The sequence below is a fragment of the Azolla caroliniana genome, unplaced genomic scaffold (genome assembly GCF_043228905.1).
Source record: "Azolla caroliniana isolate FFs.n. ecotype wild unplaced genomic scaffold, voAzoCaro1.0.p SCAF_1, whole genome shotgun sequence".
NCBI classification, from domain to species: Eukaryota; Viridiplantae; Streptophyta; class Polypodiopsida; order Salviniales; family Salviniaceae; genus Azolla; species Azolla caroliniana.
Window position 1 is genome coordinate 28,874,655 of NW_028230436.1, and position 17,108 is coordinate 28,891,762.

Here is a 17,108-nt window from a genome sequence, read left to right on the forward strand (position 1 = left end):
GCATTTGGTCGGATGCCTCTATGCTACATCTCCGCAAAGCTCTTACATGTTTCATCACCATAACCATGTTTTGCATATCCTGTTTTTACTTTAATTGGAAGATTGTTGAACACTCATGTAAAAGGTGATTACAGATTATTGGCCTTTATCAACGGATTCTATGCCATTGCAAGCTTTAAATCAGGAAATAAATGCTATCACATCCGAAGACACTCCCTCAAGCTCTTTTCAACTCCACCTAAGAACAACCTTTGATAAGGGCCACAATTTTTTGTGTTGAACCATGTATTACTCAACATTCCTTCAATTTTTTATGCAATTTGATACCATCATATGGCATTCCACATCTCACATGACCCATGCTAAAGGCATTCAATAACTGGTCGTTTTGATTAGCTAGCTTCTCCAAAGCTCATTGAGCCTTAACCCTACTTCCAAGCTTCATTTCCGATAATCACACTCACTTTGTTCCTCACAATAGGAACTTATTAGCCCACGGCAATGATATGACCCATCTTCCTCGTCTTTCTTATTTTTGGTTTCCCATACTAGTGAACACTTATAGCTTTTCATATTTTTCTTGAGCAATAGCAAAGCCTGCTTCCACATGATTGCTACAAGGACTTTCATGGCCGAGTCCCCTAATGGAAGCCCCAAGACAACACGAAGATGTTGCTCATATTGGGAACAATAACATGCTTCACTAGTGTAGTGTTCACTATTTTTTCCAAATAAATTATTCTTCATTAATAGAACTTCGGTGCCTTTGAATTATCTGAAAAATTCTGGCATGCTTGGTTACTTCAACACCTACGTCAACTGTTGCATTTGTAGACACCAAACCTTCCATGATGCCCTTGCCGTTGTTTTCTTCAACATGTGTGTACAATGAGTGATTATTTCCTCGAAGAGAGAAAGTATAATCTTGTATTGAAGTTTGAAACAGGTTGTTCACAGCTTCTACACTTTGAATAAATGTGGTGCAGCCATGCCGACGGGTTCCATCAAAAGCTGGTGTCTTTGTGTAGGGTCATGTGGTATAAAATAAAAATATAAAGGAGTACCAATGTAAGCTCTAAACCATTTGAAAAAGCTTTTCAATAAAATAATGAAGTAGCGAACATTGTAGGAGTATCATTGTCGTTGTCGTTGTCTTCCCAATGGGTAACAACATAGTAAGAACTTTGTCAATTCTGAAAATGAAGCTCCTTTTCAACTCTAACATTTCGTATCAATGTGATTGATGCACTCAATGTTTCATATAAAATATTGCCATCTTTATTGAGTTCAAGTTTAAGGGGATGACAAACTCATATCATGGCCCACCGAATTTGATACCACCCATTGTCTTTTAAAAAGGTTCAATGTCTCGTTGTATAATGATTCGGATCAAAGTTGGAGTGTCTGAGGAGCTTTGCAAGCCGTCGTGAAGGTACAATGATGGGTGAATTATTGATAAATATCGTGCCATAAGGACTTTCGAACAAATATATATTCTCATGGGATGATTTGACCAGCGGGCGATTCAAGAAGGGACACGATGAAAAGCAGCGGAAACACAAACAAAGAAGATGCACATGCCATGTTCGACGGATGGAAATGGAAAAGCTCGACGGGCAAAAGCTCGTTTGTACTTTGGTTGTAAAAAAGGGGGGGGGGGGGGGGGGGAAAGGGAGGTACATTCTCGGCGAGGGTGCAACCGAGGAAAGCGCGCAAAAAAGAAAAACAAGGCGGACCCCCCCCCGGGGCTAGTGGGCGGTCCAAGGGTAGTCAAGTAAAAGTCAAGGCAAGTGAAGTGAAGAGAAGGGCATGGGGATGGGGGGAAGGTAGTGTTAGGGTGTTAGTGAGAAGACAGTGAGTGTGTTAGGGTTAGTGGGAATGCGGCAGGTAGCTAAAGTTAAGTTAAGTTAAGTTAAGTTAAGTTTAGTTAAAGCAAAGAAGCATGGTAGAGCAGAAGAAGAAGAAGAAGATATGGCGGCATGTGGCGGCTGCGAAGAGGCTCCTCCTCCTCCGCTGCTGGCCGGACTGGCGCCGCCTCCTGCACACCACCTCCTCCTTCCGCTTCCTCCATGTCTCCTACTTCCTCTTCTTCTCTGTGCTGGGCGCCCTTGCCCTCTGGCTCCTGCGCCCCAGCGATGGCGCCCATCGCTTCTCCTTCATCGACTCCCTCTTCTTCGCCGTCTCCGCCCTCTCCGTCACTGGCCTGAGCACCCTCCAGATGCACCGCCTCTCCATCCCTGCCCAATTCGTCCTCCTCCTCCTCATGATCCTCGGCAGCCAGGTCTTCACTTCCGCCATCCCCCTCTTCATCCGCGGCGCCGTCTCCACCATCTCCATCTCCAGACTATCGCTGGGCGCTCTCCCCAAGTTCACTCCCTCCCGCCGATTCTCCTTCGGCTCTTTCTCCAGGAACTCCGCCTCCAGATCTGGCCGCCACAAGCCAGCCCCGGAGCATCCGCCTCGGATTACCGATTTGGAAGCCTCTGGAGATGATCGTGTCGGCTCTTCATCAGAGCTCCCTCTCATTATGTCCGCCCACAAAGACCTGGATTCGATTGAGCTCCAGCCGTCGATCGATTCTCCACCACCCCATCAGCAGCCCGCCACCAAGGCAGTCAGAAGAGCTGCTTCCATGCCAGCCATGCCCAGCTTGAAATGGGCAAAGCAGATCGATTCTGGACAGCAGGAGCAAAAGAATAATGAAAATATAACCCTGAGGTTTCTGAAAACGTCCCCTTCTCCTGATCACCCCGAGCACCCAGTTCAGAGTAATATGATCAACGCAGGGCCTCCCGTTAAAGGACTGATCGAGCAGGAAGCGCTAGCCATACTGAGCTGGTTGGTATTCATATATTTCATACTGATGCAAGTGACCGGCTCCCTCGTCTGCTGGGCGTGCTTGTTTGGTAGCAACAGAGCGAAACATATTCTACAAGAAAGAAAGGCGAACCTGACTTTCTTTGCAGTCTTCTCTACCGTGTCATCTTTCGCCAATGCGGGTTTTACCCTATTGGACGATGGTCTGGTATCAATGCAGGAGGAATCAGCGTTCTTGTTATGGCTCTGTGTGCTGATCTTAGTGGGAAACACACTCTATGCACCCGTCATGAGAGCTGTTGTATGGGTCTTGTATAGGTTGGAGGGGGGCACCCCTTCTGATGGCGAATTGAACCCAGGGGATATCAAGACAAAGAAGAAGTTTCGGAGAAGGGCAGCTTTGCGCTATTTGCTGAATAGCCCACGCCGATGTTTCACTCACCTTTTCCCACAGACTGAGACACTGTGGTTGGTGTTCACTGTGGCTATGTTGAACTGTATCCAAATGGCAGCCATTTGTGGGCTTGATTGGCATGGACCTGTGTTTGACGGGCTCAAATCGAATGGCTATAAGTTTGTGAATGCTCTCTTTTCATCTGTCACCACTCGTAACGCTGGTCTGAATGTTGTCAATGTTGCTGACTTCTCGGCGCCCACCTTGGTCCTATTGGTTGTCATGATGTAAGCTTCTCTCATCACTCTCTCTATACGGTTTTCACATGAGCTCATGGATTTCTTACATTGCTTTGAAAATTTGAATCCATGCCAAGGGTTTGGACCTAGATTTAATATCTAATATTGGAGGTATGGGCCATGCCTATATGTGCTCCAAGATTCCCGTTTGTGATTGGGATCATAGTTGGTTGTTGATGGATCACATTCATTAATTTGATAAAAACGAAAAATACGTTACATGTCACCCCTATGCACATAATGGCACTCGTAAGGAAGAGATCCATTAGAGATTTGGCAGATTAGCAAAATAATATAGATGGGTACTTAACTGTGTTTGTCATAATTCTCTCTCTTGCATTCACGTGCCTCAATGTTCTTTCTTTACTACCACAACTCTAGTTTGATCTATGGTTAAGACAGAAAGAAGGGAGATGTGATTTGGAAGATAATAGCTTGATTGGTACAATGGTATGTTCTGTCGACCTAGTAGGGAAACGTTCACAATAGCTTTATTAAAAGTGATCCAAGTTCTGAACAACTTTCAAAAGCCTTCCTGTCCAGCCGAACGACAATCGCCAATCATGATTGTCCTATGATTGCTTGGGTATCATGGTTTCTCCACTCTTGATTGGTACAATGGTATGTTATGTCGACCTAGTAGGGAAACGTTCACAATAGTTTTATTAACAGTGATGGTAGCAATGGGAGCAAAGTCACACGAGCATGTATGAATTCCTTAACTACCAATGCATCGTGATTGTTCGAGCCTTTCCAAATTGTAACCGACCAATGACGTTTCTCACATTTGGTGGAGTAAAAATGGTAAATTCACGTGGGTGTGAGCAAGTGACACACATGTGCCTGAATTTTAGGCAAAATATGATTTCTTCTTCTTCGTCACAGTGTGTTGGAAGGTTGCTCTTGCTTGTTTGTATGAATCCTGAGGCACTTCTGATTGCAAGCATCTCCTTATATTGTGGGATTCCTTACCACACCAACTATCCTGTGTGGCCTCTACAAGGTTTAGCTGAAATGCCGGTTGTGTGGGGAAAGGAAAATTGTGACTGCATTATACAATAAATTTGACAGTCCTTTAAAGAAGCGAAAGGATCCAAATCTACCATGCTATTGTATGCTCTACAACTATACACATCAATTGTCTCCAATGTAAATTGGTATTTAGCCAGCCCACTTTCGTTCTTAGTATAAACATCATTTGTGCGTATCCATCCGTCACCTCACAGTGTATGGTGACATTATTATTGAGCTATGTTAATCACTTTGTTTTTATATTAAGAGAGATAGTTTGATATTAGCCTTAATATGAGGGATAACTACTTTCTCTTTCCTTGTTATTTAAGAACTTAGAATTTAATATTTCAAATGATAGGTATATAGCTGTATATCCAGTATATTTATCCCGAGAAAGGAGTATAGAAAAAGTAGATCGATCAAGGAGTAACTCAAATGAAATGATCGATAACTCAAAGGAAAGGATGGCTGGCCAATTTCGTGCACTCCTTGCTCGTGATTCTCTCTACCTCTTCATTGCCACCTTCTGTATTTGCCTGACTGAGCGCGAGTCCATCCGAGAAGACCCTCTCAATTTCTCCATCTTTAGCATTCTCTTTGAGATTATCAGGTATGTTTTCTTCAAATAATCATATCGTTCTATTTTGATTCACTATTTTGTATTTCATATTTAATCACCATGGTAAATTAGTTTCTGGGCTTGGAAAAGTTAAAACTTCCAGTTCTTATAGGAAGTGTGTGCCAACCTGTGTAAGATTCTCAAGTAAAACGAAGCCCTAATGCAACAACAATCTCAGTTAAAAATATGATATGCTTCAAATAAACTAAGAGGAAACCCCCTTTATACTCTAGAATTTACATATGTACAATGCATGCAACCTCTTCCAACATTCTACCTTCAATCACTTGGTGGCGGTGACATCACCTCCTCTACCAACAACTTTTAGGAGCAATCTTATACTAAAGTTGGAAATTCTAGACTGCATCCTTTCCATGATCAAGACGATTGTCTAGTTCCTAAATGTCTTCCGGAAACGGGTAACTCTTCCACGAGACTAGACACCAAAGTTGGTATATTGATGTACTTGAATCCACGATCTCTCTTTGTAAGTGTCTCCCTCATTGAACTCAAAGAGGATTGTCTGGAATCATCATGAATTTGGAAAGGCATTGAGAGTTTGAGAAGATGTCTCTAGGTTAATTTTCTCCATGATACAGAAAAGGCCCAATCGCTTGTAGTTCAACTTGGCACAAGGACAGGTTGTGGTGATGTTGCAATGTAAAAGTCAGACTTGTTGCAAACTTTGGAATTTGGGGAAATCGTTTGTCAGCAGTTGACATGGTCCTTGCAATGTATTTTAGCATAGGGTGTAAGCTCTGTGAATAAGTCTTGATTTTTCTCTTGGGAATATCATGCCCATTCTAACCAAGCCTGCTGGAATGTCCACGCTGAACCGCGGATGAAATCTCAAGCTCATGAAGAAGAATGGTGTTTTGCAGGTCAAAGACAATGTAAAGTATTGCTCTATGTGAACTCAGCAAAGTTTTGGACGTGACCCAACCATCTTGTTGATAGCTCACTGTACACTAGAGATACTGTTCGAGAATCGAAGTTTTCAGCTTGAAAATGAGTCTAAGGATGGAATATGGACTGGACCTTGATATAGGTAGTGATGAGTTGAGACATTCCTTTCCAGAAAGGGAAGATGAATTGCAGTTGTCATCGAAGTGGGTATCATCCAATAATGGGATGCACCATTGACTTTCTTGGCAAGCAATTTAAAGGTTCGTAGACAATATGTCTGTGCAATGCCACCTTTAAATGAACAAGACCACCATCATGTTTAAAATATATTTAGTTGACCCCTGTTACCAAATATGCAATTATAATTTATGCTAGCCTACAGCATGAATCGTGCATGGCAATGTATTGCAATGAAATATGGAATTAAAGTTAAATGTATCTGGTAGAGTTTGTTGCTGCCCAAGGAAGCTATCTTCTTATGGAGCTGTTGGCTTGGCATGCTATCTATGTGGTTTTGGTTTCAAGCTTGAAAAGCTCACTAACAACCAACCAATGGATGATTTGACTGCACTAATGAAAGCTATCTTTGCAGTGAATTGGTTCATCTGCTTATAGTTTTCCCTTGACCAAGTTTGGTCACAGTACTGGCAAGCTCTTCTGGTTTTTTGCATACTTTATTCTTGTGAAACTATTTGTGAATGGGCCTGATTTTGGGCTCTATGGACATTTTGGTGTTGCAACCAATTCCATCTTTGATCACGCGTTTCTTTGTGCTTGGGTTCATCAATCTTTAGTAGGTTGATCATGTTGTCGTACTTGGAACTTTCCCTAAATTATGATCAACTCATCTACTTCTAGTTTTGCAATGTGATCAGTGGAAACTAGTATGCCTCTTTAATGCCTTTGTGAGTAATGCAGATTGGGCTGGTCATTTGGTTAATGTAGCTATTTCAGAATGTAGGAATGGTGGACTTATTAAATGAGACATTTTCTTGATTGTCTTACAACATCGTTTGATTGTATATTGAATTGCATTTTTTATTGAGCATGCAGTTGGTAACATCCTACCTTTTTTTAATGTAAAATATGCATTATTTTGTGTAGGATTTGTCTAGTTTGAAACCATATATGACATCAGTAAAGTAATGTCCTGATGAATTGTTTGGACCCATTCTTGAGTTGGAGATTTCTGCCTAAAAGTATTCCTACCATGTAAATACCTTCAGGATGCTCCTTAGTTCTATGTCTCATGTTCATTTCAAATAGAAATGAAATATAGAATTTCTATCTGCCACTGATATCAGTAGGCAACTCACTATATATAGGAATTAACGACAAATCAACCCACTGTCAAAGGTGCCTTGTGGCCAAAATAGAACATCATATTAGCATTTGTCGCTGGCAGTACCTATTCAATAATTGCTTTAGCTATATCTTTTGATTTATCAATTTGAGTAGGTAAAGATATGGCACTCCATTGACCTCTTTCCAATGAGGTATTTATTATAGGTTGCTTTAACTATATTGCGTGACTAATTGCACAATTGGAGTTTGAGTTGATAAAAATATGGTGCTCCATTGATCTCTTTCCAATGAGGTATTTGTCGTAGATTGCTTTAGCTATATCTTTTGACTCATTACACAATTTAAGTTTGTGTAAAATGGTGCTCCATTGACCTCTTTCCAATAAGGTATTTATCATAGGTTGCTTTAGCTATATCTATTGACTCATTACACAATTTAAGTTTCAGTAAGAAAAAATATGGTGCTGCATTGATGGCTTTCCAATGAGTTATTTATTATAGGTTTCATTGTCTATTCAATGTTCCAAAATAACTAGAAAATTCCATAAAAGAGATGGGAAAAGTGACCACAATTTCCTTCTTTTACAGTTTTGCATAATTTCTTAACAATAAAGCTCTATATTATAGTTCAATTAATAAATAATTCACTTTATTGCGTTGCAGCGCATACGGAAATGTTGGACTGTCATTGGGATATAGTTGTGCTTTGCAGTTATCTTCCTCTAAAAACACATGTGTGGATGTTCCCTATAGTTTATCCGGAAAGTGGAGCACCACAGGGAAATTCTTTCTTATATGCGTAATGTTGTTGGGTAGACATCGTGGCCTTCCAGATGATTTAGATTGGGCTATATCACTCCCATCCTATAAGTGACCGTTGCTTGAATGATATGAACGTGGTTTTCTGAACACTTAATTTCTCTTTTATATAAGGCAATTGCAATTGTATTTTTTGCTATGAATTTCTTATTGAATTATTCATCTAAGTGAGCAGATGTTGGAATTCTACCAGCCTGATTGGTGACATCTCTCTGAAAAGACCTTGGTTAGCAATGTATAATGATCTGATGAAACATAGGACATGATTAGGAAGCCCTTGCACTTGTATTATGAGCACACCTCATTATCTTGAAATGAAATTTAAAGGCACACATGAAGATAACCATAATACAAAGATATTCAAAATCAAGATGTTACAGCCTAAAGGCCTTTATTTTTAACAGACCAGATGAATCACAAATGTCAGGGAAAGATTAGCAAAGAGGGAGACCCTGATGAGAAATGTTGAATGCATATTGAAGTGGGTAGTCTTGCTTACTTCGAATTGTATTTGGAGTAGTTGGTGACATTACTAAATAAAACATTAATTGTGTTTTGATTTCTTGTAGTTCTACTATTTGGATTTGGACAATCATCAGGTTTTCTGTAAGTGCTCAAGGGTGTGTGTGTTGATAGGACTTGCAAAGCTAGAGCAAACAATGCAAAAAAGATTTGTATGAGAGCACACAAGTGTTGCAACATGCATGTGCTACAAAACATATGTCGGCTTGTATGGTCCCTAGTGAGGAGATGCGGATAGAATGGACACGTAAATATATCGTAGAACAGTTAAATCAACCTAAATATATTACAACATTTATGTAAGCTCATGTGCTCCTATGTGAGGATATGTAGTTAGAACAAAGGCTTGGAGTGATGCAACACCTTATTTCACTCACATAAGCTTGGCTTTTGTACATTATATCACCAAAGTCCATGTCATAAACTCATGAACCACCCAATCCATTCATCATGAGGCATGAGGTCTATTTGTACTTGTTCACATGAACAGATGAATGAGGCAACTAGAAACACTTACTAACAGCCCTGTTGTTCAAATCCAAATAGTTTGAATTTAGTTCATTGGTTTATGTTCCCAAATATTGTATTTGATGAGCAGGGTTATTCACTAATGGTTTGGGATAGCCTTTTGATATTGTAAATCTTTGAAGATTGGACACTTTGAATTGTGGCCTACCTCAAATGCCTTTGCTCTCAACCCTTGCTTTGAAATTCTTTTGCATGTCTCTTAGATTAGAGCATTACAAAGAAATGTGGATTAGGGAGTACATAACAACACAACATATTACCAATGATTAATAGAGTTGTATGCAAATTAACCAAGAGAGTAGTCAAAATAGACAAATAAAGGAATGAATGAAATCACACCTTCCTACGGACTTCAAGGATCCAAATTGGTTTACATGTTGGGTAGTTTTCCTAGTGTTTAACTCAAGTCTGAATTTCTAGTAGTCTTAAAGTCAATATACATTTATTGGCCAAGTGCTTCTCTCATTGTGGTGAAGTAGTTCTTTTCCTTCTTCAAGAGTTTGTTGCTTGCATAGTATTGGCTCTAGGATAATGTCTACTATCATTGAAAGTGGTCATTCATTTGCTTGATCAGCCGCAAAGTTGTCCAATATTGCTCACCTTAAAGTCAGGATAAAGGGTTTGAATATCTCCACAATCATTTATTGGAAGGTCGCCATTGACGTTTTGAGCCCAATCATCATCACGATCAAGATCGTAATAATAGAATGAACCATACGTACCATATGTGCATGGTAAATCATCTCAAAGTTGGATTGTATTTATAAGTTGGAAAAAAAAAAGATTGGAATTTCAAAAATTGACTATGGTCTATTTTATATATTGATTGAATCAAATGTCAACACAATTGAAAGCTCAAAACCTAGGAATTACTTAATTACTAAACATTAGAAAGCATGAACATAAAAATCAAATAGTTCAAAGACATAATTGTATTAATGATGAGCTCATCTTGCAATTATGAATGTTCTGATCTCGCAACTAGTGAAGGGTATCAATTTCTTCACTTTAAAACTTTACAAAAAAATATGTATGAACTATAGAGATTGAATGAAAATATGTCAATATAAATTATAATCAAATGTTCAAAAACTCATAAAACCAATTGACAAAGTTCCATGCTAACCACAGAATATGAAGAAAACATGACACTAACATAAAATTTTGCTATGACATGACACTAAGAAAATTAGGGATCGAACCCAAGAAATAAGGAATAGTAGCATAGCAACTTCCCACTAAGGTGAACTAATTTCTAGTAATAGAGAAACAAAGAAAAGAAAGAAAAAGGGATATGACTCTAACATAAAAGTTTGATATAGCCTATGACATGGCACTAACGAGAGAGAGAGACATAGGCAGTAGTAGTATAAATGCTAACCACTAAGGTTAGCTAATTTCGAATAACAAAGAAACAAAAATAAGTAAATAACGAAACATGACACTAACGAGAAAGAGATGAGGGAATTGGGAATGTAACCCAAGATGTAGACGACAATAGGATAACAACTTACCACTTTCAAATAAGAAAGACAGAATTTTTTTATAAAAAGCAATATGACACTAACACAAAATTTTGCTACGACATGACACTAACAAGAGAGAGATGAGAAAATTGGGAATCAAACCCAAGACATAAACAATAGTATCATAACAGCTTAGTAATAAGGTGAGCTAATTCCCAGTAACAAAAGAAGAAGAAAATAAGAGAAAAACGGAGCACGCATTTTCCCCTTTTCAAACATGTTCATTTCTAAACGTATCTATGCTTGCACGAACAGGTTTAGTACGTTCTATGATTGTAATGAACACACCCCAAATTTAAATGAGTGTATTGTTCTCTTGTTCTTTTGGGGTCCTGCAAACTTGGGTGTTGTCAGTTAACCCTTTCAAGAAGTTATAAGTTCGATGCGCAAACAAAATGTTCAAAATGGAATTTGTGAAAGTTGGAAGAAATAGGTTCATGATTGTGGCATGGATACTTGGAGTTTCTCGGTATTCTTTGCATCCGGAAATTTTAGGTTATGAGGGCTTTTTAATTAGTGTCAAGCATAATGTGGTGCCCATAATCGTCAGTAGGACAAAAGTTTATATGCAATTGTAAGCCACGAACTGGTCTAAATCATAAATATCAACAATATAGAATAAATTGTTGCTTAAGAATTATTTTCTATGATTCTAGATATATTTTCTCCCTTGCCTTTTTTAAGGAAGAACCATTGGGTTTCCTCTAGGGAAGTTTGAACCATACCATTTTTTTAGGTGTTCTTTATATAGACAAGAGTTTATGCACATTACATAGAAAATATGTTTTTCTTTCTTTCTTTCTTTCCAAAATGAAGCTACTTTCCGATTTGAAAAATATGTTTTTTAAATCCACGGGTATTGGGTATTGAAAATAGGGAAGGGAGACTGAATATTAGAGAAATTTCCAATTGCATCAAGTTCGCAACTTTTCAAGTCTAAGCTATTTTTCGGCATATGTTCCATCTTAATGTTTACATAAAACATGTACATTGGGAGCATTTCTATCGCTTTGGCCCATGGGTTACCCCTACCATAGTATGAACCATACACACCATACGTGCATTCGCATTTGCGAATGTTTCAATCATTCATGAAAGAAAAACACCCTCAAAGAATGATAAATACCATACTTTCGGATTAACTATTTATTAAGAGGTAAATAAGCCTAAAATATGGAAGAAAAACAAAACAAAAAAACATTAAGAAAATGGGAAAAAAAACCCACGAATGTTTGAATAAAATTCGCATTCGTTTTCCAACGTAGGAAAACGAATGTTATGCTAGCTGAACACGAATTTTACGTACTATGACCGCTACCATGTTATATAATGACTTACAAGAAGAATGTTCCACATTAATGTTTATAAAAAACATGTACATAGGGAGCATTTCTATCACTTTGGCCCATGGGTTAACCCTGCCATGTGTATATAATGACTTACAAAACATGAATTGAATCTATTTTGTGGAGAAGCATTGAATATTAGGGAATGCTATCTCAACGATGAGGTTTGTTCTTGTTGGATCTCTACATCTACTATAACATTTTGATACGTAACATCACCATAATCTTTATGTTCAATTTTATTATGAGTGATGGACAATGATCTCAAAAGTCAAATGATCTCAAATGATATAACCTTATGTAAGCCCCATACTTTTTTGACCTTTTGGTCTATCAAACTACCAATAATATTATGATAACATTATTTATATTGATACCCCAATATTATTTATATTGATAACTTTATTAACTTGAAGCGGCAAAGAATGTTTAACTTCCCACCCCAACAACCGTGATGCTACTAAACCTCTGATTGCAATGAGTTAGTAGATGCTCTTTCTACTGGAGAGTTCCGTTGTATAAATTCCAACACTTTACTTAGTTTCCGACAAGTGATTCACAATCGAAGACCTTGTACACTTCACATGCATTTCAGAATTGACCACATCCACCAATTTGCTTTGACTTAATAAATCCAAAATTGATCCCTACTACCTTCTCAATAAAATAAGCCTTCCATTTTTGTCAGATGTTGACTACCCTCAAATGTAAACCTAAGCGATGAAAACTTTTGAGAGGTCATATGATCATATAATTTTAATGATGTTACTCTTTCTTTGAATTCATTTTGGAGTACAAAAATGTTCCAAAACCAACTAGGAAATGCTTCCGAAGAAGAGCCATATCGAAGTTGTTACCTTTTGAATTGCCTTGCTTTTAGCACATCAATAATGGGAGATAATAAGAACCATATGGAGTATAATGGATTGAACCACTTTATGCTTTACATGATAAAGTCACGATTGTGATCTCTCTCCTCTCCTCAAGTCTTTTGGTCTTTTAAATATGACAATGCACAACATGTGAGAACGAGACCTCAATATAAAAAGCCTAGGTGTTGGCCAAATCTCCCAATGATGTGCTGCCCTTCTTGACCATGTAGGCTCCTACATCTATTTCTGAATATACGCAATGTGAAGTGACTGTTTCATACTAATGTGTAACCCAAAGCAATTGCAATAATTCATCCACTTCCAAAGCTTCAATAAGGTTCTAACATCTAGCACCCAAAAAACATAATATGAGAATCTACTAGAGCAATGCCATACTTCCCACATGGCAACATCAAGCCCAAGGTACTCTGACTCTTTGATAGGAAAGATTTATAATATTCTTGAAAGAAATAATGGCTAATAGGTTATGTTATATAAAATCTTGCCCTTTGGTAAGACCCAATATACAGTCTATTCCAAGTTGTAGAATCCTTGTTTAGAGTATACACGCAGTCTATTATTATTCATAGTTCTCATTATGACTTTCAAGCACAAAGATAGATCCTTGTTTAGAGTATACACTCAGTCTATTATTCATAGTTCCCAACGCTCATTATGACTTTCAAGCACAAAGAGAGACATATAATTCTGACAAACTTTGAAGATAGATTGGTCAATATTTGTGAGTTTACTATGTCAAATATATTGTTACTAGGTCTTTTTTAATAAGAATATCTGGCTACCAAGTAATGAGAGTCCACTTTCTCATAGAAAGTAGTAGCCATGAGCAGCAGCTTGTCTTCCTGTATGTAGTAGAACCAAAGAGAGCACAAACATGTATAGAATGCTGAAATGGCTATGGCTCCGGGTATCCTCGCTGCTGCTGACGTGCCGCCACATGTCGGGCACCAATTGGAAGAACATACTTCATACGACGGGCTCATTCCGATGCCTCCACGTCACTTACTTCCTCGTGCTCTCAATGGTCGGCGCGTCCACACTGCGGCTGTTGTTCCTGACCGACGGCCACCGCCTCGGATTCATCGACGCCCTCTTCTTCACAGTCTCGGCTCTCTGCCTCACCGGAATGGGCACGGTCGAGATGCACCGCTTCTCCATATCTGCCAAGCTTTTCCTCATCCTCCTCATGAACCTGGGCGGCCAGGTGTTCACGTCGGCTATCCCGCTCTTCATCCGCAGCATCGTGTCCGCGCGATCCATCTCCGAACACCGCCGATCTGCTACATCCTCCCTTGGCCGTACCAATTCCGCATCCACATCTGCTCCGCGGCACAAGCTGGGAATGGCGGCGCCCTCCCATCTCACGTTAGCTGGGGATGATGGCCATGCCCATTCCTCGCCTATTCCTCTCAATGTGACTGCGTACGCAACATCGGATTCGATGGAGTGGCGGGCGTTGGCCGATTCTCAACCTCCTCCGCCTACGCCTCCGCCTCCGCGCACCAAGAAGGCGGCCAAAAGAGCCGCGTCCATGCCCGCCATGCCCAGTTTGAAGTGGTCGGAACAGAAGATGGAATCCAGGCAGTGGCAGCAGAAGCAGAAGGCGGCGGCGGGGGCATGGGAGCAGGGGAAGCAGTCAAAGAGGGGGGTAGAGTTTGAGGAGAGTGCCGATGTGGGGGATGAAGGGCTGGTGGAGCACGAAGCGCTGGTGGTACTGAGCCGGGTGGTGGTGGGGTACTTCATAGCGGTGCAAGGGCTGGGATTGGCGGTGTGTTGGGGGGTGGTGGCGAGCAGCGAGAGGGCGAGGAGGACGCTGCGGGAGAGGGGGGGGGGCGGGGGCGAGCCCTGCGTTCTTCGCCTTCTTCACGGTGGTGTCGGCGTTCGCCAACGCCGGGTTCGGGGTGCTGGACGACAACCTGGTGTCCATGCAGCAGGAATGGGCGCTGCTCCTGACCCTCATCGCCCTGGTCCTGCTGGGCAACACGCTGTACGCGCCCACCCTGAGGGCGCTCATTTGGGCTCTTCACAAGTGGGTGGGGCGGCGGGGCCCGGACAACACAAGGCTCCTCACCACCACCACCACCACCACTACCCCTCCTCCTCGCCCGTCGTCCGCCCTGGCCTACCTGCTCAACTCCCCCCGCCGCTGCTTCACCCACCTCTTCCCGCGCGCCGAGACCCTGTGGGTGCTCTTCACCGTCTGCGTCCTCAACGCGCTGGCCATGGCGGACATCGGCGCGCTCGACTGGAACGGCCCCGCCTTCTCCGGCCTCCCCTCCCCCGTCTCCAAGCTCGTCAACGCCCTCTTCGCCTCCACCGCCACTCGCAATGCCGGCCTCAACGCCGTCAACATCGCCTCCTTCTCCCCTCCCACCCTCGTTCTCATGATCGTCATGATGTGAGTTTTTTGAGTACCTCCCCCCGCCCCTTCTTCTTTGTTTCTCTCCTATCACACGGAGCATCCATCTATCTATCTATCTACAAACGGGTTCCGTGTGTGAGTTCCACTTCATTCATGTCATGTCATGTGACATGTCCCATGAGTGGTTCTTGCATCCAAAGTCCTTGTCCTATGCATTATATATACATATATATATACACGGTACACACCTACCCACCCATGGCCTACCCTTGTTTGTCATGGCCCACACACAGTCATGTCATGGGTGGATGGTTCTTGCATCGAAAGTCCTTGTCTCTATGCATTATATATATATATATAAACACGGTACACACCCACCCATGGCCTACCCATGTTTGTCATGGCCCACACACACACACTGTGTGTGTGTGTGTGTGGTGTCTCTTCTTTGAGAAGATGACATGTTGTTTAGTTTGGATATTTGGCAACAAATATTTAACCTAAACTCATGATAATGTTGTTGTTTCATAAAGATGCAATAAGATCGATTATGAATGGATTAATAAACTTTTAACATGTCTCTCTTTATATAACCGAGTTATTGCCCATTTGTCTTGAATGGAAGATTCACTTGGACTCCCACATATCTTTCATGTGTGGCCTCCTAAAAAGTATGTTCTTCGAGACTACTAACAACATTATATCACGATGTTGGATAGTTACATTATGTATATCCTCTTTAGTTGGATCTGTACAACTAACAAGTTATTTTTTTGTCTTCTGTTGGATATGTTCAATCACGTAAGTAACTAACAACTTGGTTTTTATTGATTTATGATGATATCAATGCTTTGCATATTCATGACTCTTATTGTTGGAAGGGTTGGAGTTCTTAGGGTAAATCTAACATTCGTCTTCATGCAACGGATATTTTGTTGTTGTTAGGCTAATGAACTTAAATGTTTATATTTGGAATCATAGGTATATAGTTGTGTATCCGGTGTATTTGTCGCGTGAAAGGAGTAGAGAAGAAGTGGGTGGATCGACGAGCAACTTGCACAAAATGATAACTAGCTCAAAGGAAAGGATGATTGGTGCATTTTATATGCTCCTTATTCGTGACTCTATCCACCTTGTCATTGCCACTTTTTGTATTTGCTTAACCGAGCGCAACTCCATCCGAGAAGACCCTCTTAACTTCTCCATCTTTAATATTGCCTTCGAGATTGTCAGGTATGTCATCTTTAAAATAATCACATCATTCTAAATGCATAAAAAATAGTTAATTAACTACATTGGTGGGAAAAAGTGACCATCATTCCAACTACTTTGAGAGTTTCACATATTTCATTGTAGAGCTTCATACATTATGATCTTAACAAAATTGTAACAATGTTTTTGTTATAACAATTAATAGATAAATAGACAATAATAATTCATTATGTTGCATTGAACAGTGCTTATGGAAATGTTGGACTCTCAATGGGATATAGTTGTGCCTTGCAAGTATCATCTTCTAAAAATACATGTGTGGATGTTCCCTATAGTTTCTCCGGAAAATGGAGTCCTCTAGGGAAACTCTTCCTTATTTGCACAATGCTATTGGGTAGACATCGTGGTCTTCCAGATGAATTAGATTGGGCCATATCACTTCCGTCCTATAAATGATTTTCATGTTACTTGAACGAACATTGGTTTTTCAAAGACTTAATATCTATTATATATGAGGGAAATACAAATGCATTTTTTTCTCGTTAAA

General features: G+C 40.3%; 1 protein-coding gene, 1 long non-coding RNA gene and 1 pseudogene across 5 annotated transcripts; 2 read left to right on the forward strand and 1 right to left on the reverse strand.

Moving 5' to 3' along the window:
- Window positions 1–586: 586 nt before the first annotated feature.
- On the reverse strand, window positions 587–884 carry LOC147869495 (uncharacterized). Its single transcript, XR_015532154.1, has 2 exons — window positions 811–884; window positions 587–718 (listed from the first exon to the last, which is right to left on the reverse strand). It is a non-coding gene; the product is annotated as an uncharacterized LOC147869495 (long non-coding RNA).
- Window positions 885–1,927: 1,043 nt separating this feature from the next.
- LOC147869496 (cation transporter HKT1;3-like) lies at window positions 1,928–8,311 on the forward strand. Of its 3 annotated transcripts, none has more exons than XR_015530790.1 (4): window positions 1,928–3,498; window positions 4,883–5,134; window positions 5,377–5,562; window positions 8,017–8,139. XR_015530790.1 is itself a non-coding variant. In XM_087330085.1 (3 exons), the coding sequence occupies exons 1-3, from the start codon at window positions 1,943–1,945 to the stop codon at window positions 8,225–8,227; spliced, it is 2,019 nt and encodes a 672-aa protein (XP_087186211.1). In that variant the 5' UTR covers window positions 1,928–1,942; the 3' UTR covers window positions 8,228–8,311. The 3 variants fall into 3 exon arrangements, 1 of the variants encoding a protein (XP_087186211.1); XR_015530791.1 differs by having other exon boundaries at window positions 5,377–5,630; window positions 8,017–8,124; XM_087330085.1 differs by lacking the exon at window positions 5,377–5,562 and having other exon boundaries at window positions 8,017–8,311.
- A 5,294-nt stretch (window positions 8,312–13,605) lies between these two features.
- LOC147869497 (uncharacterized) lies at window positions 13,606–17,108 on the forward strand (annotated as a pseudogene). The gene is made up of 3 exons (XR_015530792.1): window positions 13,606–15,385; window positions 16,331–16,582; window positions 16,807–17,108. The product of XR_015530792.1 is annotated as an uncharacterized LOC147869497 (transcript).

Bases quoted from the DNA above. Each gene is read 5' to 3' on its own strand.
- LOC147869496 (XM_087330085.1), top strand. From the start codon at position 1,943: ATGGTAGAGCAGAAGAAGAAGAAGAAGATATGGCGGCATGTGGCGGCT. The intron at 3,499-4,882 runs GTAAGCTTCTCT...TTCAAATGATAG, and splicing joins GTCCTATTGGTTGTCATGAT to GTATATAGCTGTATATCCAG. The intron at 5,135-8,016 runs GTATGTTTTCTT...ATTGCGTTGCAG, and splicing joins ATTCTCTTTGAGATTATCAG to CGCATACGGAAATGTTGGAC.